The sequence below is a fragment of the Rhinolophus ferrumequinum genome, chromosome 4 (assembly GCF_004115265.2).
Source record: "Rhinolophus ferrumequinum isolate MPI-CBG mRhiFer1 chromosome 4, mRhiFer1_v1.p, whole genome shotgun sequence".
NCBI classification, from domain to species: Eukaryota; Metazoa; Chordata; class Mammalia; order Chiroptera; family Rhinolophidae; genus Rhinolophus; species Rhinolophus ferrumequinum.
In genome coordinates this window covers 5,039,021-5,063,257 of record NC_046287.1, presented here as the reverse complement: position 1 = coordinate 5,063,257, position 24,237 = coordinate 5,039,021, and the positions used below count along the sequence as shown (strand labels likewise).

At 41.1% G+C, this 24,237-nt stretch overlaps 1 protein-coding gene across 2 annotated transcripts in view; it reads right to left on the bottom strand.

The window, feature by feature from the left end:
- Positions 1 to 4,225: 4,225 nt before the first annotated feature.
- Positions 4,226 to 24,237, bottom strand: part of LHFPL6 (LHFPL tetraspan subfamily member 6) — a 217,942-nt gene continuing 197,930 nt past the window's right edge. The window contains exons 4-5 of one of the 2 annotated variants that reach the window (XM_033104913.1): positions 5,311 to 5,376; positions 4,226 to 4,623 (exon numbers count right to left, since the gene is read on the bottom strand). In XM_033104913.1, coding sequence (XP_032960804.1) covers positions 4,619 to 4,623; positions 5,311 to 5,376 — 71 coding nt within the window. In that variant the 3' untranslated portion in view covers positions 4,226 to 4,618. Of the gene's footprint in view, positions 4,624 to 5,310; positions 5,377 to 5,486; positions 6,552 to 24,237 lie in introns of those variants that run through there. The other variant, XM_033104912.1, reaches the window with a different exon arrangement.

Below are 24,237 nucleotides of genomic sequence, written 5' to 3'. Positions count from 1 at the left end.
TAGTGGTTACCAGAGGGGACGGGCCGGGGAGCACGAGGACGGTAAAGGGGATTAAACATATGGTAACAGAAGGAGATCTGAATTTGGGTGGTGAACACGCAATGCAATATACAGACGATGTATTAGAGAATTGTACGCTTGAAACCTATATAATTTTACTAACGGATGTCACCCCCATAAAATTTAATTAAAAAAGAAAGCAAAGAAAAAAATAGAAGAGAAAGAGTTTCCAGATCCAATTGCTGGTGGAAGTAATTTAGCTTCAGTGCAGCCACAGATGGTCTCATAGCATGACGTTCTCTCCTAGCTCTTGTTCATGTTAAAAATATTCTCAGTTTTTATGCTGCCCAACATCTACAGATACGAATATTTACCTTATCCACCACTTGAGCACACAAAACTAGGATAGCCCTTAAAAACACAAAACTAAAGACCTGGGTCATGAGACTATTTCCTTCTTTCTGCAATAGGTGAATTCCTCCAGAGAAAAATCAATGATTTTCTCACTGACCCCAACCGGTGTGTGTTAACGCACTGACTCAATTCGTGGCATCTTCTTGCCTTGATCTGGGGAGTTACTCCAATCCTGCTCCCTCAAAAATTGCTCTTAAAGTACCAGGCAATTTCTTCTAGGTCCTGTGAACTTTCTAGAACCAGGTGGTCTCATTTCCATGACCTCTTGAGATACCCACTCCGCTTTTGAGAGAAAACCTGAATCAAAGAGGGGTGCATGAACATTTGATCTTCTGACAAATTCAATCCAGTTGCCAAGGATTGCCAAGTTTTTATAAAGGCTGTCTTGCTATTCACAGAAACATGGGGTCAATTCCATCATTTTCCTCCCTTTTACAGCTAGGTTTCTTTTTCTTTCTACAATTTAATGAGGTATAAAAATATACAAAAGCTGTACATATTTAACATATACAATTTGATAAGTTTGGACATGTGCAAACACTTATGATGCCATCAAGGTAATAAACATACCCATCACATCCAAGTTTCCTGTGTCTCGTGTGTGTGTGTGTGTGTGTGTGTGTGTGCGCACGCGCTATGATCCTTGACACGAAATCTACCATAGTAACAAAGTTTAACTGCACAGAACCTTAGCTAACTGTAGGCACCATGTTGGTGCAGCACGTCTCTAGAGTTTATTCATCTCGTGTAACTGTAATTTTATGCTCACTGAACGGAAACTCCCCATTTTGTCCTCCACCTCCCAGATTTGTTCCAAGACCCCTGCCGATACCAGAATCCACAGGTGCTCAAGTCCCTGATATACAAGTGTTGTATTTGCATATAATCTCTACACATCTTCCCGTGTACTTTAAATCATCTCTGTATTACTTATAATACCTAATACAATGTATCTGTTATGTAAATAGTTGTTACGCTGTATTGTTCAGGGAATAATAATTTTTAAAAAGTCTGTACAAGTTCAGCACCAATGGAACGATCAAAGGCCAACTACACAGCACATATCAGCAACAACTTAGTATTTGTTTTCTTCCAATATTTTCCATCGGCTGTTGGTAGAATCCACGGATTCAGGACCTGCTGATACGGAGGGCCGACACTAATGGTCTCTATCTCTTACGCATTCTTTTACCCTTAACTTCAATTCTACCCTGACTACTCGGCAAAAACTGCTCTGTTCTCAGGTCATTATTTATCTTCTAGTTACCAAATCACATAAATATAACTTGACTCCTCCAAAGCATTTGCTATAAATACTATTGAGAACTCCCTTCCTCCTGAAATTCTCTTCTCTTCCTTGGGTGTCTGTGACCTACCTTCTTTTGAATTTCCTCCTACATGTGATTGCTCCTTCAACAGGGGTCATTTTGGCATTCCTATCCTTTAAATGACGATGTTCCTTAAGGTGTCTTCTGCATTCATTTCTTACTAATGCTGACTATTCACTCACATCACCCACATTTGTTTTCTACACACCCATTATTTCTCCTGAGCCTGAGGCCTTAACTTTCAATTACCCACGAGGCATCTCACCCCAAACAAGTTCTTGTTGTGTTCTTTTTTCATATCCTGTCGTTCTGTGTGCAATGTCCATTCCCCCAGCTGCTCACACGAGAGCCCCGAACCACCACCCACTCTCTCTATCCCAGGGATCTCTTTTTTTTTTTTAAAAATCAATTCTCTCTCTCTCTCTCTCCATATATATATATACACACACACACACACACACACACATACATACACATATTAATTTTTACTGGGGAATATTGGGGAACAGTGTGTTTCTCCAGGACCCATCAGCTCCAAGTCAAATCGTTGTTTCCAATCTAGTTCTGGAGGGCGAAGTTCAGCTCCAAGTCAAGTCATTGTTTTCAATCTCGTTGTGGAGGGCACAGCTCCCCGGACCATATGGGAACTGAACCAGTGACCTTGGTGTTACGAGCACTGTGCTCTAACCACTGAGCCAACCAGCTGCCCCATATCCCAGTGATCTCTTAATACTATCCTCTTATTATCTCTTCTCTGTCCCATCTTCTCCACCACCAACTTTGCCTAGTTTGCGGTCCTATCACTTCTCACCTGGGTGACATTGCTATTTGCTCTCCTCGTTTTCCCAAGCACATAGATCACAGCAGGTGTCCAACAACTCTTTGTTGATGAAATGAATACATTGTAACAATTCCTCTCCCCAGCTCGGCTACCCTGTGACTCACCATACTTGCTCCAGCGATCTTTTTGACAGGTAGTCATGCCACATCTGCCCCACTTCAGATCCTTCCACTGCCTCCAGGATCCATTTTAGTCCCCTTAGCCTGGCACACAAAGCCCTTCTTGCCCTTCTCCTGCCTCATCTCTAGCCTCACCTCCCACCATGCCCCAAGGTATCGTCCCTGTAGCCTCGTGAGACAACTCTTTAAGGACTTCTCCCTCTCTTTTGTCAAGGTTCACGTTACATACTGTAAAGAGCAGACTGCAAGTGCACGGATCGGTGGACTCTGGCAAGTGTATACAGACGGGAACCACAACCCCAATTAATACATAGAACGTTTCCATCATCCCAGGATGTGCCCTGTGTCCTCACCAGTTAATCACCTCAGATTAATCACTGTTCTGACGTCTGTCACCATATGCTAGTTTTGTCTATGTGTTTTCTAACTGTCCAGTCGTCTTCCAACCATGCCTCTCTAACAGCAACATTTGGTGGGGTCAATATTTTTATTTCAGTCATTCTAGTGTATGTTAAGTGGAGTTTCGTTGTGGCTCTAGGTTTCGTTTCCTTGACTAATGATATTGAACACCTTTTCAATGTGATTTCTAGAATTTGCATATCTTTTTTCTTGTGAAATAGCCCGTCCAAGTTTTTACCCATTTCAAACATTGAGTTGTCTTTTCATTATTCATTTGAAGGAGTTCTTTATGTATTCTGAATATAAGTTCTTTACCAGATGCATAACTTTTCCAGCCTTTGGCTTACCATTTCTTTTTCTCGATGATGTCTTTTGAAGAGCAGAAAATTGTAATCTGTCATCTTTTTCTTTACGCCTTTTAATTTGTTGTGCACGATTCTTCACCTGGGAGAAACTTCCTCCCTGTCTATGGGAGTCAGTTTCATCATAGGATATGGTAAATACTGACGTTCTTAAAAAAAAAAATAAAAAAAAATAAAAAATACTGACGTTCTTGTTCCGTTTTCTCCACAAGCTTGGGACCAACTTAAGAGCAGAGACTGTGTTGCACGGAGTGTTTTAGATCTAGTAGATACAAAGTAGCAGTTGCTCAAAAACTACTTATCACCCAAATGCACAAATGGATACGTTCAAAATTGGACGAGTCAACTCAATTTCACCAATTAACTTCTTGGCACACAATTTTCTCTTCCTGAAAACAAAGAGAACTCCCTACTTACATCGCAAGCATGTACAAGCAATGAAAGCTTTATGAGGCTGTGAAAATGGAGGGTTTCTGCCTCTTAGTGTGTATATTAGCAAGCAGCCTGCAAATATACACTTTTCACAGATTTTTGTTATTGTTGTTATTATATCGTGAATCCCAATTTTCATTTGAAAAGCAGTATACATAATTCTTAATAAATTAGGTCTTTCTCATGAAATGCTGGGACATCATGAACCAAAAATACATATAACTAGTCAGAACTTGAGAAACAAGGGTTTACATTTGACTTCATCATGTCAGAACGATGAACTTTTTATTTCCTCTAACGAGGTCCACTACTGTCTAAAATCATAAAGACTACATAAAAATGATAATGCCGTCATTAAATCTGTCCAAGACATTAGAACTTAATAAATTCCAGAAGGAACGCCAAGTTGAAAATGGGAGCTAAGAAGTCATAATCCTATTCTTACAGGAAAGTGCCGTGAGAAAAAAGAAACTGGAACGCACCAGCAATACACGAAAGCGACGGGCTAACTGAGGAAGAAGCAAAGTGCGGTCTCCTCTCCCTAGGAAACTACAAAGTGGAGAAGCCCGTGATCAGTGGACAAGACACAATCAAAGGACATTCAGCACCATATGAATGAAGCATTTGAGAGGAGGGCGACTTTTTCCATAGCAACCAAGCCTCAGAAAGTACAGAATTTCATTGGCCAGATCTTGTACGGTTCTTTCAGGGCAGCATGAATCTTCACCCTGGATGATTAAAAGTACCAGAGAAGCAAGCATGACATTCAGATATTGAAGTTAAACTGATAAATATATATAGAGAGAACAGGAAATAGAGTTACATGCGTACACAGCCAGAATGCTCAATTTCCAAATATGAAAAGAAATGTTTTAGAAACTACTTGAAACTGCAGCTTTAAGGATTTAATGCGATAACTCAGCTTCGTCTAATAAAAGAATCTGTCCATTATCCATTATTCAATATTTGCTCCTGAAAGAGCTGGTGCTGTTAGGGGGTCATGACAGGGTCTAAATCTTCCTCTTAGTCAAGGCGTTATGCTGGGATCAGGAGTGTGAGATAATCTTTCTGAAATGGCCAAGACCCCCGAAACACAGAGATGTGGACTTGCCCCTGGCACAGAAGTACCGGTGAAATACAGCTCACGTAGAAAGTGGGGGAGCAATATGCCACTGGAGCTTGCGATGACTCATCATCCAGGAGACTGTTGGTCCAACGACTCCTGAACCATGACCTGGCCCTCCGTGCCCTAAACCATGTCTGAGGAGACAAGCTCGGTCCAAAACAGACACGCTGGGTCTAAAACAGACACGGAATTCTCTCCTAAGAATCTGGTCATGATGGAAGGGCACTGAACAGGAAGTTCGAATGCTGGCTGCAAAGAATTCAAGTTGAAAACAGAGACTATATCTTACCTTTAATATCCTGCATGCCTGGAACAACACCTGGTTGGATGATTATCAGGTGAATTAATGGGAGGCCTTAAAAGTAAACAGAAACATTTATAGGGCTGTTGGAGTTGAAGGACTCGATTTATGAAATTAAAGTAGCAAACCCAATAACTTAATTAACACTATGACTCATTTAGTTATTGATCAAAGAGAGAATTTATTCACAGAGCTTTTCAAATACAAACAAAATAGCACTTTTTTGTGTGTTTTACAAAATGAATATTGAAAGAAAGGTGGTACAGCACAGTTCAATAACGGACTAAAGAAAACAAGATCTAATGACTGGAAAATGGACAGAAATATGCCCCTTTACTTCCTAAGAACACCATAGCAGAAGCTACTCAGAGAAATATAGCATATTTTTGAATAATATTGAAATACAAAGTCTTAACTCTAAATGTCTGCATAAACACTGAAAACATATGGAGGGCATAAAGAGTTTATGCAGGATATACAAAATACTGATAGAGTGGCTTATTGGTCCATTTATTAGGTTTAATGTATGCTTTTATAAAGTGATAATACTGTATTTTAAATGTATATTAAAAAGAAAACAGAGGAGTAATGCACCGCTAACCCGCTTGTACAGTCTCTGTGACAACTGACGTGTTTGTGCGTGGGCAGGTGTGTGAATGAGTATATCTTTATGTTCTCGTGTGCTTTCAGAAACGCCATGACTTACAGGGAACGTCTGTGGGTTACCCTGCTTCCCAACATGTTACCATTTCTACTAGCCCTTTTGATTCTCTGAGTCTTTATCTTTAGAAAAAACAAAAGCGAAAATCCTTGTCTGCATATGTGGATTTGTTTTAGGTGTGTATGCATTCTACGTTAACAATACTCTGTGGAATAGAAACACCTAGTACCCCTGCAATATTTTTAGCCTTTGGTCCATTTTTCTCGATCATTCCATTTCCTTTACAAGTCTTCCACCTTACATAATACTCATCATTCCATCGGGTTTCGTTTCATTAGCATTGCATGGATTAGAACCACGATTCCACCTTCTGAAAGGTGCTGGAAGTTTCAGCACCTCCAAGCCCCCTGTGCTCAGCGTCTCCTCTGGTTATGCCTGGGGGCTTCAGCTCAGTATGGGTACTGCTTCTGTTTCTTGCCAGAGAAGCAGGCCAGCCACGTGCACAGCAGGATGGCGCCGCCGGCCCCTGCCCCTGTGCAGTAGTAGGCCCAGCCGATTTCACACTTACCTAGGGACACAAGACAGGGAAAGAAAGCAGGCACAGATCAGGATGATTTGGCAGGAGGCTCCATCATTTCTCCCATTGTGTGCATTCCTGGTTCTCAGAGGTGAGACTGAAACGCCCGTTATAAATGCAGTATACTCAATCAAAGGGAATCAAAACCTGTGCTCAGTGCTCTGTGGAGACTATGGAAAGCTAGAATGGTGGTGTGCATTTCAGAAAGACCTCAAGGCCTATGCCTCCTGCCTGTAATGCCCCCAGGCCTGGCAAGAAAAGGAAGAATGGCAGTAATTGGATTGAAGAGATGAAGGTATTCATTCTAATGTAAATCACCCAAACTCATATGCATAATGAGGTACCTTAGGAAAAATTCAAAATAGATACAGTCCTTCTGAAAAGGGCCACTCTAAGGAATAGACCCATTTGAAGGACAATGTGAAGGTGAATATTGCTACTTACATGTAACTGCTAAATGACTCACACAGATTGAATCAGAAGAAAAACTCCCACATTCTCCTTGGGTCAACACTCACCTTTAAGTTAAAGCAACATATAAACGATAACATAATGATAAGGGTCCAAATGGGTTCTCAACTCTCAGGGTTGGATTAGTATTAGTAGTGATAATAACACACCCATAATACTAAAAATATACTTAATAAATGAAGCAGGAGTAGCTATATTAATTTCAGAAAAAGCAGATTTCAAACAAGAAGTTATCAGGGGTAACAAAAGGCATTAATAGTGATAAAGGAGTCAATTCTTCAAGAAGACATAATCCATAAGGGGTGTGTGTGTGTGTGTGTGTGTGTGTGTGTGTGTGTGTGTGCCTAATGATAGAGCATTGAACTATGTGAGGCAAAAACTGACAGACTTCAAGGAGAAATAGACGAATCAGTCATCATAGTTGGTGATTTCAATACTCGTCTATCAGAAGTAGACAGATCAAGCAGGGTAGAAAAACTGTAAGGAAACAGTTGAACTCAACAACACCATTAATCAATTGAATATAATTTCAATGTATAGATTACATCCAACAATAGCAGAATACACATTCTTCTCAAGGTAGATAAAACATCCACCAAGATAGTGGGCCATAAAACAGATCTTAACACGTTAAAAAAAATAATAATCATACAATGTCTGCTCTTAGACCACAGTGGAATTAAACTGGAAATCAATAACAAAAAGATGACGGAAAATCCCAAAATTTGCACATATTAGACAATACCCTTTTAAATAACACACATGCCAAAGAAGAAATCTCAATTTTTAGAATATTCTGAACTAAATGAAAATAACATAACTTATCAAATTTTGTGGGATGCAGCAAAAACAATGCTCAGAGGAAAATTTGTAACATTGAATGAATATATTAGAAAATAAGACAGGTCAACTATTGATAATCTACGTTTCCACCTTAGAAACCTACAAAAAAGAAAGGCAAATTAAACTCAAAAGAAGCAGAAAAATAAATAATAAGAATTAGAGTAGAAATCAGTGACATTCTGAGGCCTGCATTACCATAACACTAAAACCAGACAAAGACATTACAAGAAACGAAAACTACAGACAAATATTTCTCATGAACATAGATGCAAAAATCCTCAACAAAATATTAGCAAATTGAATCCAACAATGTTTAAAAAAAATTGTACACATGACTCAGTGATAATTATCCCAGGCACAAAAGGCTTGTTCAACATTTGAAAATCAATTAATATAATCTATGACATCAACAGACTAAAAAAGAAAAATCATATGATCACATTAATAGACACAGAAAAGTATTTGACGAGTCCAACAGCCATTCACGATAAAAATTTCAGTAAACTAGGAATAGAAAGGAACTTTCTCAACTTTATAAAGAATTTCTATCAAAATACTACAGCTAATATCATACTTCATGATGAGAAACTCAGAAATCTCCCAGTAAGATCAGGTATAAACCAAGGATGTCCCCTCTCATCACTCTTTTTCAACATCAGCTGGAAATCCTATTTAATAAAATAAGGAAGGACATTAAAGGTATACAAATTGGGAAAGAAGAAATAAAACTGTTTGTGGATGACACAATTGTCTATGTAGAAAATATGAGAGTCCACAAAATACTCCTGGAACTAATCAGCAACTATGTTAAATTTTAGGATACAAGGGTAATATACAAAAGTCAATTACTTCCTATATACCAGCAATGAACAAGTGAACAAGAAATTTAAAAAAAAAAACCAACACTAATCAGTTACATCAGAACCTAAAAATGAAATAATTACGTATAAGTCTAGGAAAATATATGCAGGATCTATATGAGGAAAACTATAAAACTCTGGTGAACAAAATCAAAGAGCTAAATAAATGGAGAGATATTCCACGTTCATGGATAGGAAGACTCAATATTGTCAAGACGTCAGTTCCTCCCAATTTGATCTGTAAATTCAATGCAGTCACAATCAAAATCTCAGCAAGTTATTATGTGGATATTGACAAATTGTTTCTAAAGTTTGAATGGTGAGGTGAAACACCCAGAAAAGCCAACACAGTAATGAACGACAAGAACAAAGTTAGAGGACAGACATTACCTGACTTCAACACGTACCATAAATCTCTAGTCATTAGTGAAAGAATAAACAAACAGATCAATGGAACAGAATAGAGAACCCAGAAATAGCCCATAAATATAGTCAACTGATCTTTGACAAAAGAGTAAAGAAAATAGAATGGAGCAAATGTAGTCTCTTCAATAAATGGTGCTGTAACAACTTGACATCCATGTCCAAAAACAAACAAACAAACAAATAAAATAAAAACTAGGCACAGACCTTACACTTTGCACAAAAATTAACTCAAAATGAATCATGAACCTAAATGTAACACATAAAACTATAAACCTGCTAGCAGATAACTTAAGTGAAAACCTAGATGCCCTGAGGTACGATGATGACTCCAGAAACAACACCAAAGGCGCAAGAAAGAAACTAATTAATAAGCTGGACTTCATTAAAATTAAAAAACTGAAAGACAGTGTCAAGAGAGTGGGAAAACAAGCCACAGACTAGGAGAAAATATTTGCAAAAGACACATCAGATGAAGGACTGTTATTCAAAATACACACAGAACACTTAAAACTCAACAATAAAACAGACAACCTCATTAAAAAATGGGCTAAATTTCTTAATAAACCCCTCACCAAAAAAGTGAGGGCAAATAAGTATGTGAAACGATGCTCCATATCATATATCATCAGGGAAATGTGCAGAGATCCCACTACACACCTATTAGAATGGCTCAGATCTGGAACACTGACACCACCAAGTGCTTGCAAAGATGTGGAACAGGAACTCTCATACATCGATGGTGAGAACGCAAAACATCATAGTCACTTTGGAGAACAGTTTGGCTGTTTCTTACAAAACTAAACCTACTCTTACCAAAAACTTGCACGTGGATTTTAATGGCAAATGTATCCATAATTGCCAAAACTTTGAAGCAACCAAGATGACCTTGAGAGCCAGGACTCACACCGGGATTCCAAGTTCTAAGACTAAGAAGTCATTGACTCAGAATATCCTATCTGAGTTAATCAAATGGGTTTCTGTATTCATTAATCCTTTTTCTTTTTCCAGCATCCAAGTTATTCCTTTTGCGTGCACAGTGAGAAAAGCCTCTGTATCTCTCACTGAACATTATGTTTTCTGTGCCGATTTTAATCAGTCTGTTAGTCTTACGATTTGATCAGAAAATACAACTGTTTGCCTCCCCTTTCTCTTGTTCTTGTTTACACGTTACACTAGACACAAACTCATACAGTAAAATACTTGGATTTCATAGTCATTGAACATAGAAACCATAGATTTAAACCCATATCTCTCTTTACAAGTCAGGCATTTTGACCTTGTTTATTAATCATTTCTCTATTGAAAATACAAGGACTGCTAGGTGTAGCATGCAATTTGACTTCATATCTTCACTGACGTGTACTGGAGGGGTAGGTAGCTTGTGCCCTATGTACAGTGAAGAAGGCAAGGCAAGGCAAAGCTAAGTGGGTCATTGGCTTGTCACCAAAAGCCAAGAGTGGCAAGATTTGATCAAGGGCCTCCACATTTCAAAAGTATTCTCAAGTATTACCTATTCACACAGACAATAGGCTATGTTATTCAGTCCTCAATCTAGGTGTCATCCTTGATTTCTCCCTTTCCATATCCAATAAAAATAATAAGAGTTTTAAAATAGCAATTTAGTGATTGATTTATGCATTGAGTACCATTTGCTCTGAATTGCGAGAAGAGCTTTACATGAAGTAAATACCAGTGCATTTGATCCTCAGAAGAACAGGATGTGATAGATTCATGAGTATCATCCCTCAGTCAATGAGAAAACTAAGGCCAAGGAAAGTTCAATAAATAACCTGACAAGGACTCACCGTTAGTAAGTGGCAAGTCTTTTGCCTTTGTCTCCAAAATTGATCCTATGGCATGTCACCTGTCAAACGCCTGCAGCTCCCCAAGACGGTCTTACCTGCCCTCGTGGCTTCCCTGTCTCCTTGCTTCTATTTATAGCATCACCAACAACAAAGCAGGCAGCTATCTTTTTAACAATAAATCATGTGAAATCGCTCTCTGACTTAAAATCCTCTAATGAATTCTCAAAAATCCAATCTCCTTCCAATGGCTCTGAAGGCCTTGAATGAGCTGGTATTTGCCTACCCGTCAGACCTCATGACACCCTTCCCTCTGGTCTTTCTTCTGGCCACACTGGTTAGCTTCTCTGGATCACACCAGGCTCGTTGCTGGCTTGAGTGCTTCACTCATTATTCCCTCTACCCAGAAAGTTCCACTTCCAGATCATTAGAGAGCTGACTCTTTCTCAAGTGACACCTCTGCAAAGATACCCTCCCACCCCCACCTGCCTCATCGAAGTCACGCTATTCCTTCACCCCACTTGATTGCCTATGCAGCACTTACCATGGTTTGTAAAGATCGTGTGCGTGTGTGTGTGTGTGTGTGTGTGTGTGTGTGTATTTCATTTCAGTCTCAATTAGGGGAGATCCTTGTATATTTTATTCCCTACTGTACCCCTACAACATTGCCTGCCTCATAGTAGGCACTCAGTAAATAAATGTTGAATGAAAGGTGAGGAACAAGAAAAATAGAAAGAAAGGAAGCAAAATAGGCAGACAGTCAGTCCCTGAAAAACAATCCATCTGGGATTTTAAGAGTGGCTTTTGCCCAGTTGTGGCAGTGAACTTTCAGAGTAGTTCCCAAACCAAGTATGCACGTACAGCCTCATGCAGAGCATGTTACATTTACCAGGATGACAGATCCTGAAAGATCACGTGTCCACCTCAGGGCTGGTCTCCGTGCAACAAGGAGCTCCATTAATACTGATGCATAGGGTAAGTATTCTTCAAAGGTAACAGAGGCCACTACATGGACCAGATTTGCTGATAACCATAGATTAATGTGGCCGTGAGTTTTGGGAATAATCTCCATTTTGAATTATTCTTTAGCTGGATTAAATAAATCTAGGAGGGAGAATTAATAGGTAACTAAGAGATGGCCAGTGGTTTAGAATCTTTTAAAAAGTCAGCGAAATTTATGGTCAGTCCATTTAGCACAGGGCTCATAACATAGAACACAATCAATTGTTCATTAATAACAGGTATTGACCTACACACAGATCCATGACCTAACATGAAAAGTGAGGTACGCAATTCTTCATTAATTACTAGGCCCTTAGAAACAAGTGGCTGATGAGGCTAATCATTTGAGAATAGTATATGTGACAGTAGCCACGTTTATTAAATACAGATGAAAAAAGAAGCTACCTAAAGTTGCCAATTCGGGGACCAAGGAGAGAGAGCAAAATATTTTTTCCTGCAGATAAATCAATAAAACCACAGCAGTTCACACTTTAGGGGCTTTTAACTGTCAGGGGAACTTTAGATGGTGTAGACATTCCACCCAATTCCTGCGGATCCCTTTGCAGGTTCTGGGCTCTCATCCCTCAGCTGCTCCTAACAAACCTCATCGGAGGACTTGCGAGGGAAGAGCCACTTCGCCCCAACTCTCAGACAGCTGCAGCAACCCCTGGCATGACCTGTAGCCCATGAGGGACTGGTTCCGGGGTATGAAAGCCCACTTTCTTACCTCTAGGTGGAGCAAACTCTGTATTGCAAGGAATGTTCCAGAGCCCCAGTGAGTTCAGACTGAGGCTGGGACCCCACCTGAAAATATGCCTTTACTGGGCATTTACTCCTCTCCTACCTGGCTTTCCCACTTCCTTACTGGTTTCTCCTCAGCACAGCTCCTTGGTTACTTGAACAGGAGTCCTCATTTCAGGATCTGCTCTGGGGAACTCAGTTTAAGACAAGAGCAAATGAACAAAGTCTTGCTTGCTTTTCTCTATCATAATAAGGGTTTGTGAAGTATCTTCAGAGGTCAGAGGCTTCAACACCCCACCTCACCCCACCTAAGTCCCGCCATCCCATGAAAGACCCAGCACGAGGATTGAGCCTTTAGCACCAGCTGTCACCCACTCTCCCTGAACTACCATCTTCCCGGGGAAAATCCAACTCCTTGTCTTAAGTGTGTATACATCATTTTTAATAACTGTTATGTTTCTGGAGCCTTTCCTGTTTGTGTCATAAAACACGTAGTCAACTCCTGAGACCAATTGTCTATCAGATGAAAATGAGGAGGAAGAAAACATGAAATAAAGGTACTTTAAAAAGTGTATCACAAAATATTGCCACTAATTACACATATATGCAAGTTTATGAGTCTGATTTATACATTTTGTGGTTTAAATTCAACAACTGGCTAAGGTCTAAAATGAGCAACTAATGTTCAGTGTGATTAATATACATATATATATTCCTGTCTTTCAGGTATGAAGAGTCATTTACTAAGTGAAATGAATAATTAATTCAAAGATATTCAATATGGGTTTATTCTAGTATTTTGGATTACATAGAAATATAGTCAGCCCATAAAATTAGCCTCAAGGCAGTACACACACACACACACACCTTTTGAGAAGTAAGAAATGGTCACGATCAGTCTAGTAAGATTAAGATGTGTCAATAGGTTTTAGGCAAATCCAAGGAAACACAAAGTCATCCAACCCCTAATTCTTGATTCCTTGATCCTCTTCCTCCCACTTTGCCATCATCCCTTTCTCCCTCACATCATTCATCAACTCAACAAGTATTTAAGTGACTACCCCAGCCGGGAATCACTGTGTGCTGGGGTCTATTTGAGAACAGGATAGACACAATCTCTGCCGTCTAGTCAAGGAATTAAGTATTAAATAATAATTACTTAGACATTTATATGATGAGAATTGCAATACGCGCATTGAAGAAAAAAATTCAGGATGCTAAAACAGCAAATCAGAAAGAATCCCATGGAATGTGGTCAATGAAGGGATTTATGCTGGCACCTGGCAGATGTGCAGGCGCTAGCCAAGCGTGAATGTGGGAGGCTCGGGAAGAGCGTCTTGCACTAGGTGGGGTGGGAAACGAAATGTGATGGAGAAATGTAGGCGGATTTGGAATTTGTTGAAGTATTGTTCACATAAGAGATGGATACCACTTTGGACCAAGAGATGGGGTTGGGTGTGACCACTTCCAGAGTTTGAGGACTTGAAACCTGAAAACTTCCTCTTCAGAACTTTCATCTGTGCTGGTGGATAGAAATGGGAGGTACTCAACATTCATCCTGAGCAGCTACAACATATATGTGTTGCAATGTCATAGGAGCTGGAGCCCCAGCAGGGAACAAGACAGACATGGTCTCTGGTCTCATGAAGCTTAGGTCTTGTAAGACCGATTCTGGAATATCGCACACACATCAGTTACATAATTTTGAAACCATCCCATGCATATTGTTAAAGAGAAAACCACAGGCCCAAAATGGTGTCATTCGTGCTAAAAGCCCATGATACCAAGCCCAGACTTAAAACCTGATCTAATTGTAGTTTCAACCTTTCCCAGAAATGTAATCTTAATCAACCAGTCTGGAATTTTCTGGGCAAGCACCAATAAGGTAGTCTGTCACCTGGGTCCTCTCCATCCCCCCTAGAAAGAAGAGGCAATCTGTATGATAAAAACCCTTGCCATTCCCTTGCCCCAAAAGATATCCTGGTCTAAAAACAATCCTTTGGTCTCTTTTGTTATTAACTCCCTTGCCCCACCTTTCTTCCTATAAAAACCTTCCATTTTGTACAGCCCCTCCGAGCACCTGCTAGTTGCAAGATGGGGTGTTGCCCAATTCATGAATCACTTCATAAAGCCAATTAGATAAAAATTTACTCAGTGAATTTCCACCACCCCCACCCACAATAGTTTACACATGTTGTATAGACATTCAGTTGAATGAGATTGGCCAGACATGAGGGATTTTTTTTTTTTTACATAAAACTATCAATGTAAAAACATCTAGAGTTCTGTGAGAGGCTGTGGATTTTGAAATTGCAGATTGAATATTGTATCTTGAACTTCTTGAGGGGAAAAGTAGAGTTTTTTTCTCTCTGAACATGATTCCATTAAAACCATGTGCCCAATAATAAGAATTTAGCATTGCATTTTACATTTTAATGGAGAAAAAAGTCTTTTTGAGTCCATTAGGCTATTAGAAAAAAGCAGACTTTAAATGTTTGAAACAGTGTGGTAGTCCATGAGCAATAATGGAGCTAAAGGGAACCAGGAAATACAGGGGCATTCTTTCACTGTATTCCCCTGTGATTGGCTATAAATGCTTGTTATTATAACCCAAACAGAACACCTTTCACCAGGGGGCAAGTTTTGTCTGTGATTCTTTCAGGAAATTAGAGAAGCAAATCTGTTGAAACTTTCTGTTTTGCTCCCTGTAATGCTCCATCAAATGGGACTCCCAGCTAAATTGGTTGGCAAAATGCTGCTTTCGACAATGGGGAATACCATTCTTGACAGATAGAATGGAGGTTAATGGGACAGAAAGCAACAAACCACACCACCTGCCAAGTCCAGGGAAAAAGACGCCATGGCAGTATTCCAGGGCAGCCCCAGAGAGGGGATGGGGTGGCAGAGGTGTCGTTCAAATTAGTTGTAGTGGCGCTTTTGTTGGTAATAGAGACAGAGGAAATGGTTTAAAGAACAGTCTTAAGTAAATAACAAGTGAATTCCACCAGTTCATCTTTTGAGGCCATTGTAGTTTAACCTCTGCCTTTTCATTAAATTGTCCGACCAAACGTTTCAGAGCTGATGTGTCACTGTATCTCCCTGCTTCACTTCCGTATTCCAGTGCGCAGTACGATACATGAAACAAAGCAGAAAATCAATAGACATTTGTGGCACGGACGGACATCAGACACTAGTGGTGAGAATAAAGATCTAAAATGAATAATTATACAATAGCTGTCAGGTATAGTTGTGAGTTAGGTGCTAAACAGTTCAGAAGTGCCATCTCATGTACTTGTTTTTGCCTCTCATGCTTCCAGGAATTTAGAGAAGCAAATCTATACGCAGTTTCCCAACATTATTTCCATTTTGAGATGAAGAAATTGAGAGATGTGCAAAATAAGTAACTTTCCCAGTATCTCAAATAAAGGTTGAAACTTGAACTTGAACTTGGGTCAAATTGATTCTAGAACTTTTTCCTGTACACAGATAATGTATTAGGAATATCGATATTAAATGTGTTTTACCCATTTGCTAGACAGCACTTGGCTTTGTTAGAAGTGACATGCCAAAGTGCAATAAAACATATTTTACCCCTTTGAATTGACTGGTCTTCTTAGGAGATTCCATGGACCTGTGTTCACCTTGCATGGTTTAGTTATTAAAGGCCTGCGTCTTGCCGACTTGACACTCCCAATTCCTGATCCAGTGGAACCAACCTGGCACTGTCCTGGCAATCCCGTACCCTCTAGAGGATGAAGGAAGTGGGGATCAATAAAGTTGCTTGATGAATTCAGATAACGGATTCTTCCTGGGAGAGAACCCAGCCATGGACGCGCTTTCAAACAAGGTGTTTGTGACCCGCCCCTGACACAGTCTGAGCAGAGCTGACGAAGGGCTCCAGGTCCTGGGCACACGCTAGCCCCTGTCGCGGGCTGTCTGTGACCCCTCAGTGGTTTGAGAGGAGCCACTGTGCCATCCTCAGTCCTACCCAGAGACCTTGTCACAGAACCGCTCACTGAGCACAGTGTTGCTCTGTCAAGCATAGCACAAAACCCAGCCACTCAGAGAGTCCTGTCCTCTGACTGAGGCACCTAACACAGCCCCCCATGGGTGCAGGGCCTTCCTGGGTTCTGCCTTTGAACCCGAGCCCCACCGATTCCCAGCTTAGTTCTTTCCTCACCAGCTCACCGCTGAGTTCCCAGCCTTGTGGCCACCAGCGCCTGAGTCCAGATATAATAGCCGACTGACTTCATTTATCAAAGCAGAATATCTTTCATCTGTGATAGTGTAACATTTTCAACATGTTAAGATAGAAATGCAAAGTTTGTGTAGAGAAGGAGCTGGCATATTAGATTTCACCCGTTTTGCTGAAGGAAGGTGAAAGGATCAGTAGAGAGAGAAAAACTTTTGTAATCTTAAATACCATGGACAAAAGTTCAATAGGTCTTTCTCCTCTTGAATAAATTCCTTCATGCTTGTTCATATTCAGACCATCTTGTTTGCATATGCATTAAAATCAAGAACAAAAAGAATGTGTCATGGGACCAATTCCATTTGTTCTTTTGTGAAGTTACTGAACAAAGGTGTGTCTAGTCAAAAAAAGAAACAGGTTTGAAACCTTTGACCTAAAACATACAAAAGCTTTAATTCAAACTTTTAATAGAACAAGTACAAAAATGATCCCTTGTGGGTCTGGAAAGAGAACACCAAACTTGGTTGGTGGGCAACAAATGTAGAAGTGACATGGCTGAGGGAAGAAAGTTTGTAAGGCCTGGCTTTTTCAAGCTCCGCTGCGTGCTTCTACTTGTTTATTAATGGAAAGTATCATCTCACATTGCTTCTCGGGGTCATCCTGTACATTGATATCGTACCCATGTACTCCTAAGAATGTGCTCCGGGTGAGGGGTCTGTCCACAAGCAGAACTGTGGAATGCTCCCCCACCAGTACTTCCCAAGAGTAGTCAGTGTAGAGGTATGTGTAAGGGCAGGACCCCCACAGACCAAGCGCTGAGTCTGCCTTCACAATGTCCCGGAAGGGACGGCCACCGTCAAGCCTCCTAAGTTCCCAGAGCAGCACCAGGGGACAGGGAGGGGACCCAGCATCTCCCCTGAAGAACTGCAGCCCTTGACTGTAAGGTACCAGGTACACAATACCTTTCTGCCTCTCCTGCCCCTCCACTCCCAGGTTTAGGGGACTGGACAGGAGTATTCGAACTCTCCTGGAATTTCAATGGTAACTTTTTCCCAAAACACACAGTATGCTTCAGTATACGACGGTCCAGCTTGGAGCTTTGGGGCCACTTCAACCAAAAAGAGGAGGCAGGAAATTCTTCAAGGGCTCCCCTGTTTTCCTCATTTGGGTGCCTTACTTTCTCCACAGAGGTAACCAGGATGTAGAGTCAGAGTATAAAATGCTTGAATTCAACCCTAAAGGGCCAATGCACTGGAGCGGTGGTGGCCTTACTAAGTATTCTCCATAACCAGGCACGTCGGAGGAAACAGGCGTTTACTGTCTGGGAAGACATGTATCTGAAAAGAGCTCATGACAGCACTGTGTCCAACGAGACATGTCACGGTGAATTCTGATCGGAAAGTATTTATCAGCCTCGTAAACGTCATTCAATACCGCGCCATTCATTCTGTCGCTGGAGCAGGAGTGAGGAAAGGGCTATGTAGAGGAGGAAATGTGGGGGGTGGGCAGTGATGGGGTGTAGAAGCCCATGTGAAATACGAGTACATGTTAGATGGGCTTCAGATGTTAGGGGAAAAAAACTTCCTGAGTTCTGAATTCTTTCTATTCTATTCCACGGTATAAATTTCGCTTCCTGATTCCCACAAAATATCTTGCTAAAGAGCCATCATTTTAACTTTCTTGATTGTCTCTCTCTTGCCCCCTAGAAATGTTCTAGCTCCACCTTTTGGATGAGGAGCTGAGGTGAAAAGAAGAGTTCTGCCCACATATTATGAGTACCCCCCAAGGACACGGTGCTGGCCACCACCACCTTTGGGATTTTCCAGAAAGTACTGATCCAAGGTCTCACACTTTCCTTGGCTGCTCAAACCCCCAGAAGGACAGGACACCCAGGACAATAGCTGAACTTGACATAAGGTCCAGCCATACTGAGCCCAAAACATACATCAAGGAGAAAAGACATTCCTATATGTTATTATTACGATTATTATAATTATTATACTTTCTGGAAGCTTAATAAGTTCTAATATCAGAGTGTAGGTATGGACAGCAAGTATTCTTTTTTTTAAAAAAATGGGCATCTGGAGATTTTAAATACTACTTTGTGTTTGTTATTTTCTGCAAGTGGAAAACCATAAAGCAGAAATAAAGTCTGGACAAGCACTATCCAGTAGGAGAAAAAGAAATAAATTTCATTTGTTTCATGTACAATTCTATATTTAATATAGATGAATTAAGGTCTGTAGATTAAAGTATGGTATCAATGATCATTTCCTAATTTTGCCAATTATACTGCTACGTAAAAGAATGCTATTGTAAGGGATTAGTCACTTAGCTATCTGTGGTTGGAGGGACCGTATGTCTGAGATAGAGGAGACAGAGCAGGAAGGAGAGGAAGAATGACCAGGTAAATACGATGAAATGTAACAGTAAGGAAGTTTGGGAAGAGTATGCGGGAATTCTTTGTACTATTTTTGCAACTTTTCTATAAATCTGAAATCATTTCAGAATCAAACAAACATAAATAAAAATTTACCTCTATATGTACACATATGTATATACGAGGCTGGACAATTAAATTCCCAAACTCATCCTACACAAACTGCTACAGACCTCTTTGCTGAATATCACTACGGTCACCCTCCTAGTCCTCCCCTTGGGAAGCTGTGCACCGATGCCAGCGCCTAGTCCACCCTTCAAAGGAATTCTGGAACTCTTTCTGGAATGGCCATCAGAGCTGTCGTCATATTACCCTTGATGTCCTGAATGTCATCAAAATGTCTTCCTTTCAATATTTCCTTTATCTTCGGGTAAAGAAAGAAGTCATTGGGGCCAGATCAGGTGAGTAGGGAGGGTGTTCCAATCCAGTTATTTGTTTACTGACTAAAAACTCCCTCACAGACAGTGCTGTGTGAGCTGGTGCATTGTCGTGATGCAAGGGCCATGAATTGTTGCCGAAAAGTTCAGGTCGTCTAACTTTTCATGCAGCCTTTTCAGCACTTCTAAATAGTAAACTTGGTTAACTGTTTGTCCAGTTGGTATAAATTCATAATGAATAATCCCTCTGATATCACAAAAGGTTAGCAATATCCTTGCAACACGTTCGTGAACTTAATTGTCTGACCTTGCATGTATGCATACACACAGAAATATAAAATTAGTGGGCAACTTTTATACTTGTAAGAATGAAGAGCAAGAATTCAATAAATATGTTGGTTGTGTGACAGGAAAAATGAGGAACCAGCGTATGGTAATTTTTGTTGTGTTATTTTTCTCATGCAAACATGCATTCACTCTCTTGTACTCCATGGGCACGTGTTACCGTGCTGAATCCACACACGGCAGGGTCACTGACGAGGTCCCTGCCTTCCGGCCCCGGCCAGTACCACACAACCCCCACCCCCATTCCCACCACCACAGCCAACGAAGCAAACAGCCTACAGATGAAATCCACTTAAATAAAGATGACATGCTGGCACTAATCACAAAATAGTGTAAATGGTAAGTGAGGAGAATATGTGTGCAGGCCATGTGTGCCAGGCAGGGGCTCATGGGGGTGGAAGACGTTCTCCATCTTCTCCAGGACGCCTCCCGCAGAGGACCAGAGCAGTGCACGGGCTGAGAGGGCCCGTTTTCCTCCACAGAATTCCTCGGGCATACCACGATGAACCGGGTCTATACTCCATATGAGAAACGTCCCACTGAAGGAAAGGGGATTTTCAGGCTGAGACCTAGGAGGGTTTTTTACACAAGCAAAGCATGCGCTCCATAAGAGAAAGACTACAGGATTTTTATGTGCAATTAACATTGTCCCCAGGCCATTCCTGCTGTGAGTGCTTGTGACAAGACAGGAAGGCAGGAGGAAATGGAGTTGGGGTTTACAATGAAGGGATTAAAGCTAAACAGGGCAGAGGATTTTTGCCTCATCACTGGCTACTTGGGCTTCCTTTGCCTGTGGGGATTTCCCAGTCATTTAGGGCACATTCCAGTATTCCCTTGGGTCCCCCTGGGCCTACCCAGTTTGGATTTTGGTTTAACTCCCAGCTGCTGCCTGGCGTCCCTGTGTCATCCTCCCGCACTAGTGCTCTGCGGGAGGGAATGCAGGCACCTGCTGGCCATTCTGAATGACCTCCAGAGACTTGGACTTAGTGTCAGAAGTTTGGAACAGATCCAGGTAACAGCGACGGAGGAGGCGGGACACCACTGCTGCTCTGAAAACTTTGTATTTGGCACAATCGCAGTGCATATCCAACGCCTGACCGCCAACCGGTCTCCCACGTAGCAATTTCAGAATAGGATCGTAAGTTTACTTTAAGCAATGGCCAGAAATGCATCGAGTGTTAGGGGTCTCTTCCTGGACCAAGTGACAGGCAGCTCGCAGGCAAGCTGAGCTCTGGGGCACAGCCCCCATGCCCGCGGGCCACCAGGCTGAGCCTCAGCTGCCAGGACTGCCTGGGCATGAGCAGCCTCAAAAGGCCACATTCCTCACAGGCGTCTTCTAACTTCTGGCCGAAGTGATGCTTGTTTTGTTAAGTATCACAGAATCTGACAGCAGCTTCTCCTGTCCCCAGAAACAGAGACTTCTGTGTGGATGCAAGAAAACAGGTCACTCAGCTTATGAAGCACCCACTCACACAAGCTTGAAAAAGCTCAAAAAACAAATTTTATATTTTTGTTTCCATTTTTTCCCACTGACCTCCCCATAACTTGCAAATCAGTTTTTCTCAGGTGCAATTAGATTTGAGAGGAGAGAAAATATGTGAGGAGTCACTGAGCTAAAGGAGACGTGTCCAGAGAGAAGTGGGATTGTGACTGTTCAGTCTAGTGGAGAAGGGATTTCTTCACGGGGTGGAAAATTTGGAAGAACACACTCTCGTCTTTTCCATCACGGAGAGGTTCTGAGTTTTCAGAGTTTATGGTACTGTTCTTAAGAAGCCAATCATGATTTCAAGAATAGGAAACACGATGGCCTCTTAATCAAATGAAACAGATAAATGAAAGCAATAATTATTCAAATTCACTTGGCAAATTAGCAAGACAAATTAATAGAAACAGTACTTTTGATAAGGACATAATTAGAAAAGTCATTGGTAGATGAAAATATCTCTGAGGCATGAATTAAATCAATTGGACAATGTGATCATAAAGACCTTATGCTTAATGTGTCAACACAAAGTTACAGTTATGGAATGTAAAAGAAGAATAAATATTGATCAACAATATTCATTAAAAATGGTCCTGCACATATAACATGAATAATAGTAGCAAACTATTATTTTGTGGGCTTTTATTATGTGAAGATGCTGTGCTACATTACGTATTAGTCTAATCACTGGTTTTGTTGTCTTAAAAAGTAGTAAATCAAATCACCATTGTTAACATTGTTACAATGTTACTGTGTAACATTGTTACACAGCCTAATCCATTACTAACCACACTCATGGGCTTCATGACGGAAGGAGTACAGGGCACGACAAGTACAACAAAAGACAGACTGAGATGCCTTTTCTTCTCTTAGCCTCATCTTGTAATTACAAATTCCAGTATTTCTTGGTAAAACCTGGGTCTATAAAACTCTGAACACATCCAAGCTGGACCACAAGAAGCCAATTAGTACATGGAATTCCCTGGGAGGGGTTATTCATTCAAGAGTGGACATATGACAAAGTTGGTCCTACTGGACTGAGGACAGATTTTTATTCCATTACACCAGAGGAGAAGCTCACCTTCTCTGGTTTGATGTGACAAGGATTCTTAAGGACACACATGCCAAATGAGGTCACCTGTGACCAAAGGGAGAACTAGCGTCGGGATGAAACCAACTTGAAATGGACAACACCCTTGAGACCCTGGACCAGCCAGGGCTGCAGTTCACCTTAGCTCTGCCCTTCTGGTAAGAGGAGCCCTTCAATATCTTCTTTTTTTTAAGCCAGGTGGAGTTGGATTTTTATAACCTAAAGCTAGAGCCACCTAATTTATATAAAACAAGATGAATATTTGTTAAACTGATATCCAGCAAAGCACCAGAAATTCATTTCCTACATAAATTAGGGCAGTTGTTTTCCAAGTATGATCACTGACCACTTGTACCTGAATGACAGGGATATTTGTTGAAAACAGAAATGACAGAATCATATTTTCTGGGGCACAGAAACCAGACATCTACATTCTCAACAAGTCTACCTCCGATTCTAATGCTAAAAGTTGTGAGCTACTGTCAAAGCAAACTACATAATTTCGGTTGGGGATTTAGAGCTTCATTGTGCAGCCTGTTTGGATTCTCCCTGTTTTCAAAATATGTGCATTCAAACCTGCTCCTTGGTTCTTCATAAATAAGCGTATCCAAAGGTAAGCAGAGTAACAACCTTTCATTTGTAAACGTGAGTATTTTTGCAAAATTGTGCAAGGCTCTGCCATAATTAAACGCTTGAGAAATAATCCATAGCCTTATAAAATTATTTTCACAGAAGGTAAAAAAAAAAAAATTTTTTTCCCCAAATCACCTTTCTAAAGAAAGGAGGCATTTCAAAAAATAGATTCTAGTAGACTCTTACCATCTTACATTACAACCACAATGTGAAATTTTTATGAAGTCCCGTCCTTGCTAACAGCTACTTATATTTCTGGATACAGTTTCAATGTTCTTTCCTGGGGCCCTACCTACCCTCGCTAAACTAAAGTCTTGCTTTCCATGGCCAAGACGTGGAATTCAGACCTGTTGGAACAAGGACTCAGCCCCTAAGGCAGATCTGCAGGTGCCTCCTTCCTGGCTCTCCCGCTGCCCTCTCTGCGGCCTACCTTCCATGCCACCTGGACATGCCCACAGGGAAGGCCTGCTTCGGGGGTGACAGCCCAGCTCTGCATCCCAGGCTGCTCCTTCCTGCCACTCTACCTGCTCAGAGATGGTCACCAGAGGGAGGGAGAGCATAGCTTTGGGTGCCTCTCCCTTAGGCATGTACTTCCCTTCTTCCTCAGAAGACTCTGGACGTATCTCCTTCACTCTCACTGACCCAAATGGGCTTCAGCCTCCCCAGCCCAAGCTAGTGTTAAGAGGCGGGGTCACCAAGGTTGATTTATAGTGCTTGCCACCGAATTTTACACCACTGCACACCAAGAAAATCGCAGCCTTCCTGTAGCAAACTCTAGGATAATTAATTGAGGCTGCTCAGTGCAGAGTCTTAGAATGACCGAGGTCTTGACCAGCTGCCCTGGGGGCTGATGGGATCTATAAACGAGTACACCCATGGAATGAAGACACTGCTGGCAGCTCAGGGATGTTTTGGTTGAAATGAGGGGTCCTCAAACTACAGCCCACAGCCTGTTTTTATAAATAAAGTTTC